Source organism: Stegodyphus dumicola, chromosome X1, assembly GCF_044657685.1.
Source record: "Stegodyphus dumicola isolate Sdum_Otavi_A_Nest chromosome X1, ASM4465768v1".
In the NCBI taxonomy this organism is placed as follows: Eukaryota; Metazoa; Arthropoda; class Arachnida; order Araneae; family Eresidae; genus Stegodyphus; species Stegodyphus dumicola.
In genome coordinates this window covers 5,272,358-5,293,401 of record NC_140780.1, presented here as the reverse complement: position 1 = coordinate 5,293,401, position 21,044 = coordinate 5,272,358, and the positions used below count along the sequence as shown (strand labels likewise).

The 21,044-nt window shown below is 35.2% G+C and overlaps 1 protein-coding gene across 1 annotated transcript in view; it reads left to right on the top strand.

Moving 5' to 3' along the window:
- The window catches only part of LOC118195072 (fasciclin-1-like), a 43,064-nt gene that overhangs the window by 3,375 nt on the left and 18,645 nt on the right, over positions 1-21,044 (top strand). The window contains exons 3-4 of the mRNA XM_085807674.1: positions 12,466-12,637; positions 17,668-17,785. Of these exons, the coding sequence (XP_085663800.1) occupies positions 12,466-12,637; positions 17,668-17,785 (290 nt within the window). The remainder of the gene's footprint in view (positions 1-12,465; positions 12,638-17,667; positions 17,786-21,044) is intronic.

The window sequence follows — 21,044 nt, the reverse complement described above, 5'->3', positions numbered from 1 at the left end:
TGCGTCGAGCCGAAAGTTCTCTCCAGAGGTTCTTGGAAGGAGAAGAGGGGGGGGAGACCCTCAGACCTCCCCCCCCGGGTTGCTCTCCATCAAAATTGAGAGACAAACTGAGCTAACTCGCACCTGTAAGGTGCTCAAGGCTGTTGCCAACGTTGGTAAACTTACGTTCCTTACCACGAGAAATTTCGTGGGCTAGGGCTGACTGTAGATCAGACAAGTGAACATTAGCAATAACAAAAAAGCTAAAGTGTGCCTGAATATGCGAACTACGCATGACTACTCAGATAATTATTCTTTAAGATTTTCGGTTACAACAGCCTCCGGTTAATGCTAATGTTAATGTTATCATTCCGATATTGTTATCGAATTGCCGAAATCCTGCTCATTTGTATACGGAAGACACATCGCTTATTTTAATCAATATTTTGGTTATTAAAATTTTTCGGAATGGATGTTTTAAAATGAAGTAAAATCACCAAACAAGTTCGATAGAAATTGTCATGGATAGAAGTATGTTGCTAAATAAACTGTTAAGTCGCCAGGCAGCTTCGTTTTGATTTACCATGTGCAATGCAGTTCGTTTTCTAATATTTAAGAAGATCTATTGCAGGGGTTCTCAACCGGTGATACGCGTACCACTGGTGGTACGCAAGAGAAAAATAGGCGGTACGCAAAGAAATAAAGTATTTTTAAATATTAAATTCAAAAATCAAAACCCAAACATTCTAATTGAGTTTTTTCTTTAACACTGGTAAATTTGTGCGATCGGAGCTTTGTTCAAGAGTGGTGGTGGTAGTAGTACTTTGTGGCAGTGGTACTATAGTTTTTCAATTTTTCTTTAGATGGTATGCATTAGTCAAAAGTTTGAGAACCGCTGATCTATTGGATTACTCAGAATAAGGAAACGGAATTCTAGATGACCTTGTTTTACGTGCCGAAATATCTGAAAACTATGTTTCTTTTTACTTCCCTGTACGAGATAAAGGAAGTATTGTAATCACGAAAAATTCCGGGTACCATATTTTAAAAAATGCAATTTTGAGATGTGTTTGCGTGACATAAACGTCGGTACTTAATGACACAATTCGTTTTCCTCAAAAGAATTATGAAAATGATTTAAAATGGATTCAGAAGATATTTTTTTCGTGCCGTCTGTACGTAGGTACGTATGTATTTATGTATCTCGTAGAACTCAAAAACCAATAACCTTAGAAAGTTGCAATTTTGTATACAGGACAGTTATAACATATAGTTGTCCACCTCCTATTTCGGTTGCAAACGGCCGAACCAAACATATTGAAATACATATAATATACCCACTCTGTTACTCGGCTCAGTGGGCTCAGTTGTTTTTATTCTTATATGTTGGTAAATTGTACATTTTTGCATTAAAAATGATTGAATTATGTTATTCTTATCTTGCGGTTAAGCTTTTTATGCCTTTAGTAAATCTGCATGAAAGATTTGTAGGATTATCAAAAATTTAAAAGTTGTTTAAGTGCTGCTAAGAATATTTTTTTGACCTTAGCAGCCATATTTGTTTCCATTTGAAACTTAGCAGAACAGTGAATTAAGTCTTTCTGCACCTTCAGTGTCTTTTTGCCGAGTGTCACCGGAAAGAAACTTTTCCTTTTGTGCACCGAAAAATCTGCCTGCCTTTTTGCCGAATTGCTTGCTTTTGCGTAGAAACTTTAATTTTAATTGTAAAAACTGTCTTTTTAATTGTTTTAACTGTATTTGGTGTTTTATGTTTTTCTATATCTTTCAATTTTTAATGAAGATATTATGAGTTTTAATGTATTTTTTCCTTGTCGCGAAGAAAGAACTGAATTAATTGAATGAGAAATTTATTTCTAATGAAATTCGAATAAATAAGTTTAAATTAAATGAAGGAAAAAATGAGTATAATATAATATTTTGCGCAAGGAAGTCATGTGGTGTACAAATCAGATTTTTTGACATTCTATATACTATAGCTAGAAATTTTGTGGAATTGAATTTGCTGCTCGATAAGGTAAGTTGCTGGAACAAAGTCTTCTGATGTTGAATAGCAAATTTGATTTGTAGAATTTCCTATTTCTTTTAGAACAGATTTCATTCAAGTGATATTTAGTCTATAGATTATGGAGTATATTATAACGAAATAACACACACATTTACAGAGGCTGTTCGCACATTTTTTAGACGTTTTTGGTAAGCGGTAATAAAAATCGTTTGCTGCAAAAGAAGTAATTGCATTTGTACTATGTTTTTAAAAGTCAAAATTATCGTCTGTGGCTTGAAATTTTGTTTTTATTCAAAATGGCGAATTTAACAAAGCAGTGGTTCGAAGGCTACATTTACGCTCTTTCCGAAGAGAAATATACATGCTCCGTTATCCAAAAACGATGTGAGAGTCATGGTTTTGCGATATCTAAAGCGTAGATAGGTAATATCATCAACGAGAAAGTAAAAAAACGTCAAATTGGAGCCTCAGGTGGCACAAAAATTCCAAACAAGTATCCAAGGAAAAAACGGACATCTTCAACTATTGCAAAGGTACGTTGTTTAATGTTAAAAGAAAATCTCCCTAGTCAAAGGACAGCTGCAAAATCATTAAAATGCTCAGTGTCCACTGTAAACAAAATGATAAACGTTGATTTAAATCTTAAGAAAGCGAAAAAACTCAATGTGCATCGTCTTCTTCCAAAGCATATCGCTCAACACAGGACACGCTGCAGAATTCTATATGAGAAACACTTATCCAAAGAAAAATGGAAAACAATTGTCACAATAGATGAAGCATGGGTGTATTTAAATGATTGTAACAAAAAAAAAAAGAGCCATTTATTATCATAAAAGGGGAGGAAAAAATTTAAGTACATGGTTCAAAGAAATGCAAAAAAATGCCAAGATTAACTCCAAATACTATCAGGAACATATTTTATCGCCAAGTTTTCTGAATGAAATACCATCGCTTTACCCACATTGCCATCCATCTGTGAGACTCCATCAGGACAAGCTAGCAGTCACACATCAAAATCCACTGTAAATTTCCCAAAAGAAATGCAATAAAAAACTGGTATCAAGACCATATCCTTCACTGATATCCCTACTAAATCTCCCGATGTGTCACCTATGGATGTTTGTGCTTTGGGACTTTTAAAAACTTCATTATCCAAACGTTGTCCCAAAACCCTAACAGTACTCTGGAAAGCTGTTCGGGAGGAATGGGATAGAATATCTCTTCTGCCACTTCAAAAGGCATTATTATCCTGGAAATGGCGGTGTCGAAAGATAATTCAGAATAAGGGATGTCAAATATAACATTTAAAACACAAGAATTTTATGTAATTTAGTTTTGTGAATACAATATACATCGTCTAAAAAATGTGTGAACAGCCTCTGTATTATTCCTTGCAGCCTGCTGTAATTTAATATGATAGATTCTGCATTATTTAGCATTTTCTTGTATAAATTTGTGTACTATTCCTATCCATTTTAAAACATCCATGGAAGAATTTACACTATAGAATAAGAAATTTATCACTGTATCAGTACTACAGATTTTAACGTTGTAGGGGATATAAGCTGATAAATCAAATTCTCAATTTTTCTTTCAGTTGATGGAAAATTCCGTCATGTGATATAGCCTTGAAAAGGACGTTATATACACAGAAATTTGAACATCTAATACGTTTGGGTTACATAAATGTATAATACTTTTATATATCTGAAAATAAAGCATATTTTCGAAAATATGCTTTCTGGTTCATAAATACTGCGCGTATTTAATCCAAATTTTACATGGATTGATATCTGAAGACGTTTGCTGTTATTTAGTACATTTTCAAGTTAAAGTTAATTTGAAAATGTGGAAACCATCTAGAGATTTGCTAATGAGTTTTTAATGTGCTTTTCTAAATTTTTCTTTAATGGCGTTACATCCTTATTTCGGTCAACGAGCATGTACCACACTTTTAGGTTTTCGAAACAAAAAGTGGCATTGATTACTCTTCAGTTGCTGTCTTTACTTTTAACTGTATAAAAGTCTTTTATTTTCAATTCGTCATTTCCGCACCAATTTAATCGTTCAGGCATTAAGCGTTCGCAACATTTCCAAAACTAACTCGTTCATTTCGTTTCTGAATGAGAAAGTGGTAAAATATCGCGAATTCAAACCAGTTTGGTTGAAAGGTTTCGCTACATACGCATAAGTAACTGTGTCCACCATCTCAGAAGCTTATCATGCTAATTATTTTTCTTTTACAAGCTGAAATATAGTTATTGCATTTTAATATTTTCAGACCTACTTTTTTTATGGAAACGTGTATACACTAGAACAGGGCTTCTTTTTTTCAATCGCGGCCCCTTTTTACCACTGAGATTTGTTTCGCGCCAGAGATATTTAATATAACGAAATTAGATATGTACATCATATAACTTCCTTGTACGGAATATTAAGTTATACGCAATTTTCCTTCATTTCATTTAAACATATTGGATTGAATTAAATCTAATTCGTCGATAGCGCACAAACCACAAACCAAATGCACTCTTTAAAATTCACTATATTTGTTTATCATAGTGACACTCTGACGCTAGGTTCATTAGCAGCGTTAGATCTCATTCATTTTATAACTCAGAATGCACAAAAATTATATCATCTGAAGCATTATCTAATCGTTGCCATATGTTTTATTTAAATGCTATGATAAATATAAAACGATGTATAAAAGAAATTAGGCAAAGAAACAAAAAAATTTAAACAGCTTTTCACACACGATTGAGTATTTCTCATTCAATTAATTCAGTTCTCACTTCGCGACAAGGCAAAAACACATAAAAAACCAAAAGATCTATATTAAAATTTACCAAATAAATCTTAAACACTTATTTCCTTGAATAAATTCCAGAATGGATTAAGCATGATTTAATTCGCACAAATAAAAGAAGGCATTATTTTTGTTGTTGCGAACTTTAGTTTCTTTAGATTGGCAACAAATCCATTATTCTGCTAAATTTCTAATGTAAGCAAATATGACTGCTTTGGTAAACAAAAATTAGGCTTAGCTGCACCTAAGCGACTTTTAAATTGTTGATAATTCTAAAAATGTTGCATGCGGATTAACGAACATAACACCTTTAACCGGAAGATCATAAGAACAACATAATTCAATCATTTCTAAATTAAAAATTGCACCATTTAGCAACATATAAGAATAAAAAAACTGAGCTCATGGAGCCGAGTAACAAAATGGGTATTTATATACTTTTGGTGAAGTGGATTGCAACCAAAAAGGGAGTTGCACAACTACATGTTATGGCAGTCCTATATACAAAATTCCAGCGTTCTAAGGCTACTCAGTTTTGAGTTATGCTAGGTACATACAGACGTACGTACAGACTCCACGGAATATTCTCTTCACAATTCATTTTAAATCAGTTTTATAACTTTTTGGGGAAAAAGAGTCTTTCATTCTATCCGTACGTACAGATGTCACGCAAAACATCATTAAATTACGTTCTAGCGGTCAAAATGGATATTTTCGTTTAAACTTTTTATGTGAAATTTTTCGGGATTACAATACTTCCTTTTTCTTCGTAAAAAAAAGTAAAACTTTTTTGACTCGAAATTTTTTGCGATTACAATACTTCAATTTTTCTTCGTACAAGAATGTAAATAAGATATAAAAATAAATATCCTCTCGTAAATAGTTTATTTCGTTGTCGATTTACATTTATTAATATCTCTTTTTTTATTAAGCTTACTTGATTCCTTCTTCCAGAATTCAAAATTTAGGTTCATTCGAAATAAAATTCGCCCTTTTTTATGATTTTATTTTTTAAATTTGTATTTTTAAATAAATTTTATACATTTTTTTGAAAGCATTTTGAATTATGGCCTATAAAATATTATCATCATCATCATCATAAAGTAAATGTAATTTTAGACATACCTGTCAAAAATTACAGTTTTCATTCAAAAATTCCTAGTATATATGTGAATATACGTATTGGTGCATTTTGAAATTTGGCATATTTGTTATAAGCGATGATAACGCCAAATGTAGTTTACACTGTTAAATTTATTTGAAATAATGAAAGATGATTTTTTTTCCATTTGTGCGCAATGAAAGGAAAGGAAAATAGGTTGCTACAAATTAAGAATTTCGCCAAGTGAATTATCCTTGGCGCAAAATGACAAAATGCGCCAAGATAAATTTTTAAATTTCGTACCAAATTTGACAAATTTACTTTAAGGCATAATTTAAATCGAAGAATCGAAATATGGGAAGAAATAGACATGTCATTTCTGTAGAAGGCCGATTTTGTGATTAAAGGGCCCATCTAATATGTGTGCGTGTGCGTGATTATGGCAAAGCCTCGAAGGCTATCTGCCTACGGGGAGGGATGCCTTCGTGGAGGACTTTCTAAGGGAAAATGGCTCGTATATACGTTACACATGGGGAAAACCACGAAAACGCCCATGCAGCCAGCCCGTTCGCGGGATTCGAACCTCGGACCGAAATACCAGTGTTCAGCGACTTTACCGCTCGGCCGCTGGTGGGCCATCTACCTATATTAGAACAATGCTGTATATAAATTCAATATATATCTTAAGTCGCGCTTTCGAGACATCAAAAACGCAATTTGAGTTTCGTCAATCCTCCTAGTAGAACTGGAAATATAGAGCTGTCCGTTTTCTTTTTCGCAGTGTACTTTAATTTAAGTGTCTTTTCTTCCCAGTATTAGCTGGAAAAACGTACAATGAAACAGAATTTGCGGAAAAGCTTAAAAAAAAAGTTATAACGCGGCTTTCTGGGGGGAAAATGTAAAAGTCATTAACAATGATTTATGACTTTAACCATAAAATTTCTCTCGTGTAGCAAGAACGATAAACCATTATTTTGGCCATTATTCTTAAAATTACATTTATGCGTATTTTTTATTTAACTTTCGTAAGCCTAAAATCTTCTAAGGAGTTTAGAGATATGATACTGAATAAGTAAATTTCTTATATTTTTTTATGTTTTTACTTTCGGAAAATGCTCGACTTTTATTGCGCGTCGGAATGAAATGAAAAGCACATTCGTTAAATAACACATTCTGTTAGAAATAAAATAAATATCTTTATCATGCGTTCTTGTTTATTTCTTCTTCTTGTCAGTTTCTTTGTCCCGTACTTAGTGGAATTTCACTTGCCTTCAAAAAACGTCAACGACACAGAAGTCGAGAAAGAAAGGGCCACGAGCGACGGAAGAAAACATGTTTATTATTCTGAGTACAACAAAAACAAAGGAAAAACAACATTGAGAGACAACGATCATCATCAAAGATGATGTTCGATATTACGACCCGGACCGTGATGCAACCGTACGTCGTGCATCTTCCATGCACCAGAGAAGTGAGGCCAGCATTACGATCCGAGGTCGAAATTTCGGAACCCTTCTTTAATGGCGATCGTTTTGTTCTTATTTGTAGGTTTCTTGCTGTTCTAATTATAATAAAACATGTTTTGTCTCTGTCTGTGTCCTTCCTTTTTTGCGTTATGTGTCGTTACTGCCGCGCCAGGAGAGAGTTTCTGACCATGCATTGCTGTGTAATTTCCATTGTGTGGTTGTACTCTATCTCTCCTGAAAGTTTGTCAACGCTATACTGATACACCTTGTATACATATACAATTATCCAGTACGAGTTAGCAGATAGATTGGCAAAGGCTGCCACTGAAAATCAAATTATTGATTTTGAAGTAAAGACTTCCTTTGACAGTTTGAAATCCTTGTTGAAAAGAAAACGTTTGACTCTTTGACAAGCAAAGTGGATTGACCCAGATTCTAAAGGATGGTTCACATATAATTTAATCTCAACTGTAAGTGACAGAAGATGCCTTAACCAAGCTTTAACTAATCAATGCCATTTTATTATCATAGGTTTTCGATTAAAAATTGTGCCTGGCTTTGTGGCATGAGTAATGTCGATCTTGAGCACCTGTTATTTAGATGCTCTTCTATAAAAAATATTGTTCCAAAATTTATTCCAGATATTGCTAAATTTAATACTGTAAAGGATCTATGTAAAAATACAGTGACTAAACTGAAATCGTCAAATTTCATAAGATATGTATCTGTAAATGAAACGAATTTATACATTAATTGTGCTTAAAAATTTATCTGTCTATTTTAAGAAAAACTAGGGTGTTTATGATATCCTGTTATTTTATTTCTTTGTATATGTAAGTAACGTGTTATATTTTGTTTTACAAAGTATATAATAATGTGTTTTTTGTTTGTGTAGCTGGTAAATCTCATCAGCTTCTAGACTTTAAGTTCATATTTTAGCTGTTATTTCTATTTAAAGTTATTTGAGGTAGTACGGTGGTTGTTCTGCTGCTTATGGGCCCGATTTTGGCTTTGTTTTAGATTTCAGCGTTTCTTTAATTAATCCTTTCTGACACCCTACCTTTTAAAGTCGGAGTTTTGATTTAAAAAAAAAGGTAGGCAGTCTAATTAGGCCTAGAGGAGTACACATATAAAATTTTGTGATGATAGTTGGTCTTCCACGTCCAGTGCTAGTGACCTCTCACTTCAAAGCTCTTGCAGACTTGAACTATGTAACCAGATATGGAGGGCAAAAATTGTCACTTATACAGACCTTACATTTTTTGGATGTTGTCGTCGGATCGGATTCGGGGGAAAATTTTTTGTTCAGTCGCATTCTTCATGAGAGCTAGAATTCTATCGGCAGGGCACTGCTGTCAGAAAGCGTCGGACTCTTCTCTGTTTTCGAAACTACAATTCTCCATTAAAATTTCTTTCTATATTCTCATTCTAGCATTCTCTTTGCAAGGATTATGTTGATTTTATTAACAGTTAAATTTCGAGTTAAAATCCTTTCCCGTCAAATTCTTAACTTCAACTTACTACTTCCGGCTAGGACGTAGTTTTAGAATCACGTCTGAATACATAATGAGGAAGAGCAGTATTTAACCGCGAAGTTCTACTTGCTGAGTTAGAGAGAATCAAAGTTTCGGATTAGCGTGCGTCTGCCTTTTTGGCTACTCTCTCGCAAAGATTTTATTACGCTCGGCCGTACTCAGGCCCTTGATAGCTTCGCAGTCATCTCCTGTTTAAGGGGCACCTGCGTTAAAACTTGATAGCTTCTGCTATATATTTTTAGTTAAGTTTAGTTTAGTTCAAAGACCGAGTGTTCGGCTTTATTGTAAAACTCCAAGCCGTATTTCTGTTAACTTTTATTTGAATAATAAAGGGTTATTTTACTCTTTTTGCTTGTTGTTTCATGTACATGAACTCAAGCGATTATTCGTTTACTAGTTCTTCAGTTTCTTCACGTTCGACTATAAATTAGCATTTACAAAGTGAGGAACTCTACGTCTTTACTTTCATCGGTGACGCTTCAATCGTTTTACTTTTTTCCACTAGTCTTCTTTAAAAAGAAGCTCCTTCCCCCATTGAAATCGAATGCTGTACTGCATATTTATTCTAGTCGGAGCCCCAAGTAAGACGAGGTGCGATATTTTTTTCATTTAACTATAGATAATTAATTTATTAATTCTGAATTTATTTATTAAATTTTCATTCATATGTATTGAATTTTAATTTCAATCTAATTATCTTAATCATTATCCCAGAAGGGCTATTAACCCATTAACTGCCAAATTTTCTTCATCAATTTTTATTTTATTTCTGTTAGTTTACATCTAAATAATAAGAAAAACATGTTTTTCTCATAAATGCGTCAATATTTTTTCAGAAATTTTAAATTTAAGTCCGATCCCCAAATGGGGATCATGGCTGATACTATCTACTTTTAATGCCAGCGTTCAAAACAGTCTACATGTAATCCAATATTACATTTTCCACATTGTTTTCTTGCATTTGTTTTGCACACTGCACATTTTCTTTGTTTACCATTTTCGGTCCGTTCAATATAATGATTACCAGATGTTCTGATAACAGTAGGAACACGATTAATTGATGCTTTAGTGAAAGAATTCCTTCCACCCTTTTTTGCATCTGAGAGTTCTGAAGATAAAGCAAGATATCTTCTAGCAACCATCCTCCTAAAATCTAGCAATGGAATTTTATCATTTGAAATCCAACACAGTGCGGGGTGGTTAACGAGTGTTACATCGATGGCATTAGTAAGCAAAGGAAAATGGTATTTTCCTTTGCTTACTTATTATTATTACCCTTATTTATTATTTCCGCCTTATTCCCTTTATTTTTGAACATTCCAATCCATCTTGTCTACTCCACCCATGTATTTGTTATATTCTGATATCAGTTTAGGTTGTGGTACTTGAATATCTTTCTTCTCTGTTCTACTCCATCGCTTCACCTCTGATATTAGTTCGATAGTTTCATGATTAGACATAAGGCTTACACAACTGTTGTCATTCCACGTGACAGCTAAAATTTCATTACGGGAATCAAATCTGTAGTCATATGCCCCGCGTTCGTTTTTCCTGATCTCTTTGTCTGTTGCAATAGGGCATTTGTTCATTCTGTTGAATCAAAAAGATCCTGTTGCTCTAACGTCAATGTCCTGCAAATGTTTCATCAGAGAAAATCCTGTGAAAAAATTGTCGAAGTAAACTTTATGAGCATTTGGTGTCTGAAGAATAGATACCATGTGAAGGACAACAGATGTCCCAAGCCCACTGATGCTTTCATCATCTCCTAATTTCTTTGATTTGCCTTCATACACTTGAGTCTGATAACAATATCCAGTCTGTGAACAACAGATATTGTTTGAACCCAAACCTCCACTGGCTTACCACGTATAAATTGTTTGAGGTAGTGATGTCCATAGTAACGAACCATTTGTTCGTCAATGCTCAAACTTTCAGAAAACACCCCAAATTGTTGAAATTTGTCATTCAGCTTGTCAATCAATGGGCGAATCTTGAAGAGGTTATCACGTTCACCTAGTGGAATCCTTTCTAAATCGGAGTTGTCACTGATTTGTAGGTACCGTTTAATTTCCAGATACCTATTCCGACTCATGCATGCTCTAAAACACGGAATGTTCATGTCTTCATCTTTACACCAGTATAATTGTTCTTGCGGAAGTGGATGATAGCCAGTGAAAAGAAGTATTCCAATAATTTTTTAGGCAGTTATTAGAAAGCTGAAATTGATGATTGTTTTTCTGTCTGGCATATATTAAAGACTGCTGGACATTATAGGTGAAAGTTTCATTATCAAAAAGTATTTCAAAACATTCTACCGGGGATTTTCCCCTGAGTTTTCTAATGACATCATTTCGCCTTGTCAGAATTTTCATATAATTTCGAGTACTTAGGTTGCTTGTTTTTCCAATTGGAAGTCAATACTTCTTTTCTCTTTTTAGCAGGCGGTAAGCCGGTACCTTTTGTTACTTCATTTGCTGAAGATTCAGTTGCATTCACTAAACCATTTTCCTCAAATCCTGCCACACGGTGAATTTCAACACACCCGTTAACATTAAGTGGTTCTTCATCATCAATTACGTTGCCATCCATGTCCTCATTATCTGAAATCTCATCAACCCGCTCTGGTGGAATTTCAACAATATCTATGAGGCTATTATCGTCGTCATCGTCAGATGCAAAAAAAATCATCAGAATTTACAATTTCTCCTATTTCTTTTAAAGAAAGATATCTTTTACGCGACATTCCCTGCAAAAAAAAAAAAGAAAACAGTTTTTTTTTTTTTTACTATTTTAGTCAGTATCAGCCATGATCCCCAAATGGAAATCGATATATCTAGGTTCATTGTACCCATCCAAATTACAGTATGAGGATAAATAATATATAAATACACTAATTGCTTACCAATGATCAAGGGAAATTCAGTACAACAAAAATAATTGTTCCTAAGCAACTTTTTTGTGCTTTGAAAATAACCGTATTATTTTTCTCGTGAAAAGTAACGAGAGAGCAAGAAAAATAAACTCGTGAGCTCAACGAAAACTTTAAAGGTCCGTTTCCCTTTTCAAATTGTTGCCACCAAATAGTATCGCCCTGTGTTATACTTAAAAAAATAAATAGTGAAGAATCTTCATAAATGTATGCTTCTCGCATTGTGATAAAACAACGGTACCTGGAGCCATCCAATTTTGAATAACGTAATCCTCCCCCGAGTATGGGCATCTGGAAACCCTTAATTTGGAATTTGTTTTATTCTGTTTCATATTTTGTCAGATATTAAAGAATTTTTGATTAACAAACACAATGATTTCGAAGCGAGCAATGTACGGGAGGGGACATTTTATCTCCAATACGCGGTATTGTGTATTGGAAATTCTACAGATATGCTCATTGGTTTAAGTGCGAAGAACATGATATTTAATAAATAAAGGTAACAAACAAAGCGTTAAAAATCGCCCCTTCTATAATAAAATAATATAAAATCTGAAAGCTTTCAGAATTTTGTTTTATTTTTTTTAATTTTTTTTTTTTTTTTTTTTTTTTTTTTTAGGATTACTTATGAGCTGAGTGAGCAAGACGGTTGGGGTCAAATTCTAAGTGGCAACGACAAACGATTTACATTCTTTGCTCCGAGTGACGATGCATGGATGCAGCTCAGGAGAAATATGCCCACAGTATACAAGCAACTCACCATGAAAACTTTTCCCTACCATACCAAAAAGGTACATTCAGTTTAATAATCCTTTTTCCCAGTTATGCTGGTATTTTCCTCTATAAACCTGCATTTCTTTTCAGACATTTTTCTTGGACAACAACAAAAACAAAACAAAACAAAAAAAAAAAAAAAAAAAAAAGAATAAATAAATAAATAAATAAATAAAAAAGTCAAATTCTTTGAAACTTATTTTATGTCAAGTATTTAATGTTAAAATTAGCTTTGTTATAAGCTCTTTCTCCCACCTTCTTGGCATGTTTTCGAGGTGTGGTGGTCTGCACGCTGGGCGCCTGCGTATTTCAGAGGTCCGTGCTTCGATTCCAGCCGAAGGGGTTGCTAATTTTTCAATTTCCCATGCTTCCGAAATAACCTAATGTTTCTACAATGTTACCACGAAAATCTTATTATAGGTACAGAGAATTTTACAGGAGTAACCTTATCCTAACGTCTGTAAGAGTATATCTGCATACTGCTTTTGCTTAAAGTTTGGGTACTGTTCCGGTTAGACCGGCGTCGGTTAAAAATAAAGTAAAAACAAGAAGAAAATAGTGTTTCAACAACACGCCAAATATCGTGGCTCGAGAATTTAACGTTTGAAGTATCGTGGCTGGAGATTTCTAGCTCTCTTTTGAAATATCATCCCTCGTTTTTTTTTGCCATATTTAGCCATTTTTTAATATTGTTACAAAATGTACAGACGCGGTAAGATGGATTCCCCGCAAAGCAGTTTTAGGTTTGCCATAAAGTAGAAAGGTAAGGCAGGATTGCCACATTTGGCGAGAAATGGCCCATTTGGAGACTTGCCATGGACGGATGGAGAACATTCTGGAGCAAATTCTTACCGCTTTAGCCCAGAATGTTCTCGAACACAAGCCGAAAACTATATAAACCCTGTTGGTTCGCAGTCAGAGTGTACGCCTCGTCTAGAGGGCGAGTCAGTGTGTCTCGAGTTACTCCGTGCGGAGTCGATCGAGTTGGCAGCCGGCCAGCGAGTGCCGAGTGGGTTGTCGAGTGCATCGAAGAGCCTCTTAGTGTATCGCGGTTAGCGCATCGTGGAGAGAGCGTGTTGAGCTCCTTGATGACTGAGCCGAAGAGTCGGGAGCTGTGTTCTGTGTGTCGTCGAGTGCATCGCGAGTTGTAGCGTGGAAAGTCGTGAGAGTACGTGGAGTTCCGAGAACGACCGAGCAGAGTCGGGAGCTGTACTCTGGTGCTTTGCAGTGAAGCTGTCTCCACCGTGATAGTATGATAACCTGAAGGCTGATTGCTCTAGCGAGTTTATAGTAGATCTTCGACGACTGTAACGTGATTTTGGAGCTGTCCTGATTAGTACTGGCTAAATAAAGTGTGTTACGATACTTCATCAAGTAGCATTGTCATTATTCACTCCAAAATCTACTAACCCCCTACGAACGTGAAGGAAGAAAATAACCTTACAACTGGTGTCAGAGGAAAAACGGAACAGTATTGATGACATTGTAGTATTGAACACATGATGGATTACACTATTTGGCAATTACCTAATGACCCAAATTCCGTCATAAAATTCTTTCAGGATAAAGGTATACTTCATATCAATAGACTTTGTTCCCAGAATCATCCTATAAAGTTAACTTTTGACTCGAACAAAGCTCCTGTATTGTGTTGTTATGTACGTTCTTGCCGTAGAAGGAAAAAAAGAATTAAGAACAATACATGGTTTGAAGACTCACATCTTCCTTGCCTCAATGCCGTTCGTTTTATCTGTCTGTTGTATCAAGAATTGACATCGATTGAATTTAACTTGTGTTAGAAATCAGCTATAATACGAACGCAGACTGGAATAGCTAACGTCTTTTTACGAAAAGGAAAAAACAGCGTTATACGCATTCTTCCTGGAACAATTGCTGTTCGGACGTTTATGCAGGGAAAGCAACGCCGATGGCAGCATTATATTTTCAGACTGCTGGACACGATGTAAAAAATAGGTGTTAAGAAATGCTGGGTATGAACACTTCACTGTGAAAAACAGTTATAATTTATAGACCCCGAAACTGGATGCCATACCCAAACTGTGGAACGATTGCGAGGCAGTGCTAAATGGAGAAATAAAAGTCAACGGGGCACTGCTCGTCACCATTTAGAGTCGTATTTGATAGAATTTATGTGGTGTCGATTGCATTCAAAAACTGAAAATTTGTCAGCAATATTGAATGATATTTGTAATTTTATGCCATTTGTTGAGATCGAATTTCGTTTTGTTATCTCTTATTTGCGTGTAGAGTATTCTAGATTAAAATATTAAAAAGAAAAATTTACTTTCTTTAAGAAATTTGTAGAGACATTGGGATTCTTTTTTTTTTGGAAGCAGGCAAGATGAAAAATTAGCAACGCCTTCGCCGAGAATCGAACCGCGGACTTCTGGAATACACGCCCAGCGTGCAGACCACCACACCATGAAGGCATGCCAAGAAGACTGGAGAAATACCTTATAAATTTTAAAGAAAATTACTTTTAACGAAACTAATTTCTTTTTAGTCTTTTGAACACTATTATTATTTCATAATTTTATACTTGGCAACAACTGGTGGTAAAAAAAGAAGCTACGTATTTTAACTGGCGCCTCTCTTACGGAATATTACCAAAGTTTGTATTCAAAGGGAAGTTTCAAAGAATAGCTTTTCTTTATTTACTTGCCCCAATGAAAAATAAACATGAAACAAAATTACGGGCGGGTAACGTTTTTTGTGAACTCTCGTATCGAAGAATTCTGCAAGGTCAATAGACAAATAATTTCATTATTTTCCCAGCTTACTTACAAAAGTGGGCGAAAATGTCCCAAAGAGAATAACTGTTTTTGAAGAGATTAGGAGTCACTGACGTGGCACAATAATAGTAGTTTGGGAATTCTGTTCAAAAGCTAATCGGTTTAGATAAGAAGAATTAAGCCTATTTCATGCATTTAGTTTTATAATAAGTTTCGCTGTATTTTTGCCACCGGATGGTGTTGATGCTTATGTATTCGGCAACACTCATCCAATTTTCTCAAACGAACATGTGCTTAAAAGATGACATCCCTCTTCCATAGTTTGTGAAGATAGTTTCCTAATTCGTTGTTCGTGTAAAAAGTTATATTGATTCGAAAATGAGTGAAATATCTGAAGAAATACACTATGTGATGCTTTTCTAATATAAAAAAAGTAAAAACACTGCACAACATGCACAAAAATTTGTGAATTGTGCCGTTAGAACACTGTGAGGGAACGAAGGACCCAGAAGTTGTTCGCTCAATTCTGTTCTGGAAATTTTGATGTTAGAGATGCTCCTCGCTCTGGTCGGCCGTGGAGCGAGACCTGCACGGAAGCTGTCGGGAAATTGCGGAGGCACTAAATATCAAACGCATGACAGTCTGGAATCATTTGAAAAGAGCAGGCCGCAATAAGTAGCTCGATGTTTGGGTGCCACATGAATTGGTGCCCTGTACTGTGCACAACTCCTCGACTGTTTGACCGAAGCAGTCGAGAAAGAGCCAATAGAGTTGGCCAGTAGAAAGGGAGTTGTGTTCCAAAAAATTGGCCGACAGAAGCGCCGCTGAAAATCACTTGGCCAAGTTTTTCGACGATAAACCACAGAAGTTCTACACCGATGAAATTTTGAAGCTACCCCAAAAATGGCAAAAGGTCATAGATAATAATTGTCAATGGTATGTACTTGATTAAAACTGATTTTCAATAAAGATAATTTTTGTTCAAAAATGCACCAAAAAACCTCGAAACTCTGTACACATGTTCTTTACTTGCTTAAATATCTGCTCAGGAACTTAAAGAAATGAGCTACTATATGATGCTTTCGACCGTCTACTGTTCCAAGATATATTTAATAGAAACAAATTAAGCAACCAAGCATTCTGGTTGAATTTGCAAGCAGGCCTTAATTAAAAAATAATAAATAGTTGCGAAATATATTAAATCAGAGTCCTATAGACCTTACTAGGCAGGCAAGCGGGTTACCCCTCTAGTCTGAATTAATAATGCGAAATCCAAAGAAAGACCTTTTTATTAACTCTGTAGATTTAACAGAAGGCTACAGTTCTGTGTGCAATTAACTCGTTGTGCTCTTCCCAACGCTGACGTCACTTACTTACAGAAGTGGAAGAAAATGCCACAAAAAGCAGGGCCGTTCCTAGCGGGGGTGCAGCGCGTAAACGTACGCGGGCAGCATAAATCAGAGGAGGCCAGACTCTCGCTATACTACGCCTAAATATTTTAAAATGCGAGGATTTAAAATCAGATAAGCTGGAATTTAAATTGGAAGTAAGGTAATTAGGGTCTAAATAAAATGGTTTGTTTCAGCTGCCTGAAATACTTTAACGGCTTGTTTTAAAACGTCGGCTAACGAAATGACAAAAGGCTGAAATGATCATTGGCCGGGCTGGGTGATCAAATGCAAACTGTAATACTAAAGCATTCAGAACCGTCGAATTAAATACTGAAACAACTAGTTTCCATTCTGGTGAGGAGAAGGTGAACGGAAAGACTACGAAAAGGAGCAGTTGTAGTAAAGGTTTAGATCATGTATTTGATAGATTAACATGAAATAGCTTAATATCCATTCAAGATTATTCGGTAAAAATAAAAAAAAGGTACGGAACCCTCCTCTTTAATTAAAATTCTTGTCAAGTTGTAGAGACATTAGATTAGGTATTTTAGAAGCAAGCAAGATGAAAAATGAGCAATCGTCTTTGCCCGAAATCGAACCACGGAGCTCTGAAATACCGGCTCAGACTGAGTTAGAAGACACATTTTGCATGTGTCTTCTAACTCAGTCTGAATTATTTTGTGGTGTCGTGGTCAATACCACGACACCACAAAAGCACGCCAAGAAGGTTGGAGAAATGCATTATAAAGTGAGCGGAAGTTTATTGTAATAAAGTTACTGCTTTGTATATCTCAAAGAAAATGCATTAATTAATGCTGCTTATAAACAAACATGCATAATCATTATCATTTATTCATACTTACTCCTTTTTTGTAATATTTAAACACGTATGTATTTTCACAGATTTTGGATCGTCATCTCGTGGTTAATCGTGAGCTTCGTTCGTCTGACCTTGAAAGAATGAACGAGATACACATGGTCGACGGTGGTTTTAAGGTTATCCATCTCGACGATCCGTGTGGTAAGTTTCCCAAAATTATTTTTGCACAACATCGCTGAAATAAGTTTCAGTAGCATAGTTTGCAATTTTCGATTGGAATAACCAGGATGGATGTAAATAAATTTAGCACAAATTATGAAATAGTTAATTATGGAATTGTTTAATGAATAATTACGGTATTTTTTTACATGTGACAGAAATTCGGCCGTCATTGTGCTTGTGTGAAAGCAGTGCCTTCTGCAATCGATTTGTATTTATTTTACTGTATTATTTTACTGATAATTAATATGCATTAATGCATTTCTGAGTGATAAAGCATAATAATTTCAGAGTTAGCTTTGATAACTTACTTAAGCTTTCAATTATGTGTTTCACAAGCAAAGTTATTCAGTAGGCTATGCGACCTTGGAGAAGGTAATATGCACACTGCGGGGGGGGGGGGGAGAGGGAGACAGTTCTATTTCTTTCGTTCTACTGGGCCGATTGACACATTAAACTTGAGTTTTTCATGTCTCGAAAGCGTGACTTAATATATGTTCTAATTAAGTATTTCTACGACTCAAATTATGCCAAACATCCAAGTTTTGTAAAAATCGCATGGGTAGTTTTTAAAAAATTAGTTCTCAAAATTTCAGCTCCTCATTATTAATTGAATTTGATATATATTTATTAATATCTCTTTTTTATTAAACTTATTTGATTGTTCCTTTCATATTTCGAAATTTAGTTTCATTCCAGATAAAATTCGCCCATTATTTTTGATTTATTTTCAAAATTTGTAATTTAAAATAATTTTTATAAATTTTTCAAAATATATTTTGAATTGTATAACCTATAAAATGTTTGCCATCATCTTAAAGTCGATGCATTTTTAAGCATACCTGCAAAAAATTAGAGTTTTTTTTATTCAAAATTTCCTAAGATATACGTGAATTCACATTTCGGCGCTATGTAAATGATAATAACGAAAATGTGGTTTACGCACTTTATTGAAATTATTTGAAAGTATGAACGATGACTTATTTCCGCTTGTGGACAATGAAAAAAAGGAAAGGAAAATATGTTGCTATAAATTCAGAAGTTCGCCGAGTGAATTATTCTTGCCTCAATCTGAGAAAAAAAATTGTGCCAAGATAAATTCTTAAATTTCATCATACAATCCAGACATACACTCATGTCCATAAATTAAGGATAATTCGAAGTCACGCTCAAATCGAACTCTAAAATAAATATATCACCTGTAAAATCACTACACACATCTTCAAGAATCATATGTAAATTTCAGGAAGTAACCAGATGACACCGATGGTACGTCACAGTGACGAGAGTGTAAGAGAGTGATATATAAAAAATACAGGCAATGAAGTAAAATTGTTCGCAGCCGCTTGATAAGAATTTCAGTGCAATAACCTAATAGTTATGACACAAAGGACGCATTTGGATGATTTTTTACGTGGTAGAATTATCGGCCGTCTGGAATGTGGGCGTACCCAACTGGAAGTATCAGACGAACTTGGAATTGCCCAGAGTGTCATCCCCAGGCTTTGGCAACGATTCCAAGAAGATGGTAATGTGAGTAGACGTCACAGCACAGGTCGCCCCAGAGTTACAACTCCCAATGAGGACCGGTATTTGGCAGTTACTGCCGAATGTTACTGCCAGACGCTTAGGGCAGATTGGTCTATATGCTCGTAGACCTGTCAGATGCGTTCCACTTACTGCAACTCACTGTCGCCTGCGGTTAGCCTGGAGTAGAGAGCATGCATTGTGAACTCCGCAACAGTGGGCTTGTGTGATGTTTTCCGACGAGTCCAGGTTTAGCTTGCCGTCTGATTCTCACCGGCCTTTCATATGGAGAGCTCCAGGTACCCGTTGCCACCAAGAAAACATCATTGAACTACACCGTTACGATGGTGCAGGAGTGCTCGTTTGGGATGGAATTATTCTGGGTTCCAGAACTGACCTGCATGTTCAAATTGGAACCATGGCAAGCCAAATCTATCGGGACGTCATTCTGGAACAACATTTACGCTTGTTTCGGGGCGCCATGGGCGCACACTTTGTGTTTATGGATGACAACGCCCGTCCTCACCGTGCAAACATCGTAAGCGAGTGCTTTCAATCGGAGGATATCACCCGTATGGACTAGCCGGCATTCTCACCGGACTTGAATCCAGTAGAGAACGTGTGGGATATGCTTGGCCGACGAGTTGCAGCCCGTCAACCTCCTCCTACATGTCTACCGGAACTTCGGAGAACATTGATTTTTGAGTGGTGTAATATCCCCCAAGATCAGATCGATAATTTGATACTCAGCATGCCTAGGCGTTGTACGGACTGTATTGCATCGTCTGGGAGACATACAATGTATTAACAATCATACCAACCATGTAATATTGGTTTTTTGTAAATAGGTTTTTTTTTTGTAATTTGCTCCAGGGAGAAAACATCGCTAATATTTTATTAATATCAAACATATAGCATCATTTTTTGCTCTTTACCTTTAGTTTAATAAATAAGCTTATTTATTAAAATTCAAATTTGTTTTGCTTCTAACTCTTCCTTTGCCTGATTTTGTATTATCCTTAATTTATGGACATGAGTGTTTTTGATTGAGACATATTTGATTGATGAAGAACCACCATTGCATTTATTCTTTAGGCGCCATTTCTATCCCTTAAAATATTGCTTTATCTTAAACAATGGAAATCTTAAAATATAATAAGAAATGAGCGTTAAAATATATCACTTATTTATTCACCTTTAAAAGCGGTTTTTTAGAGCAAAAGGATTGCAAAATCTATTAAAAATATGTTTTCTTAATATATAAACTCTTATAGATGTTTTGAAACTGAACAGCGCTTCAATACATTTCAAAGATACTTCTGTTACTTTTGCAGACGTGTTTGAAAATATATAGAGATCGATGAAATCGAAGAAAATTTAAGTTTTGCGAATGGCAGTTCTAAAGAGTAAATTGTATTGAAGTAAAATTTTACGTTCTCGACGCTGTTCTCTCTCTCTTTTTTTTTTTTCTTTGGCTAAGTAAATGTTTGAAGACTTCTTTGAAAAGTCGATAAGTTGCCCTGAAACGCCATTAAACGTCACCGACGAAAGATATAGTATCGCCTAAATGGAATTACTACTGGCAAAACAGAGCATTTTATAATTTCATGATTGATGAGCAACATAACATAGTATATACAGTCGATTTCTGCTGTAAAAACTCGCGCTAATTTCACAGGATTTAAATTTAAACCTTACTTTTGTTTTCTTCTTC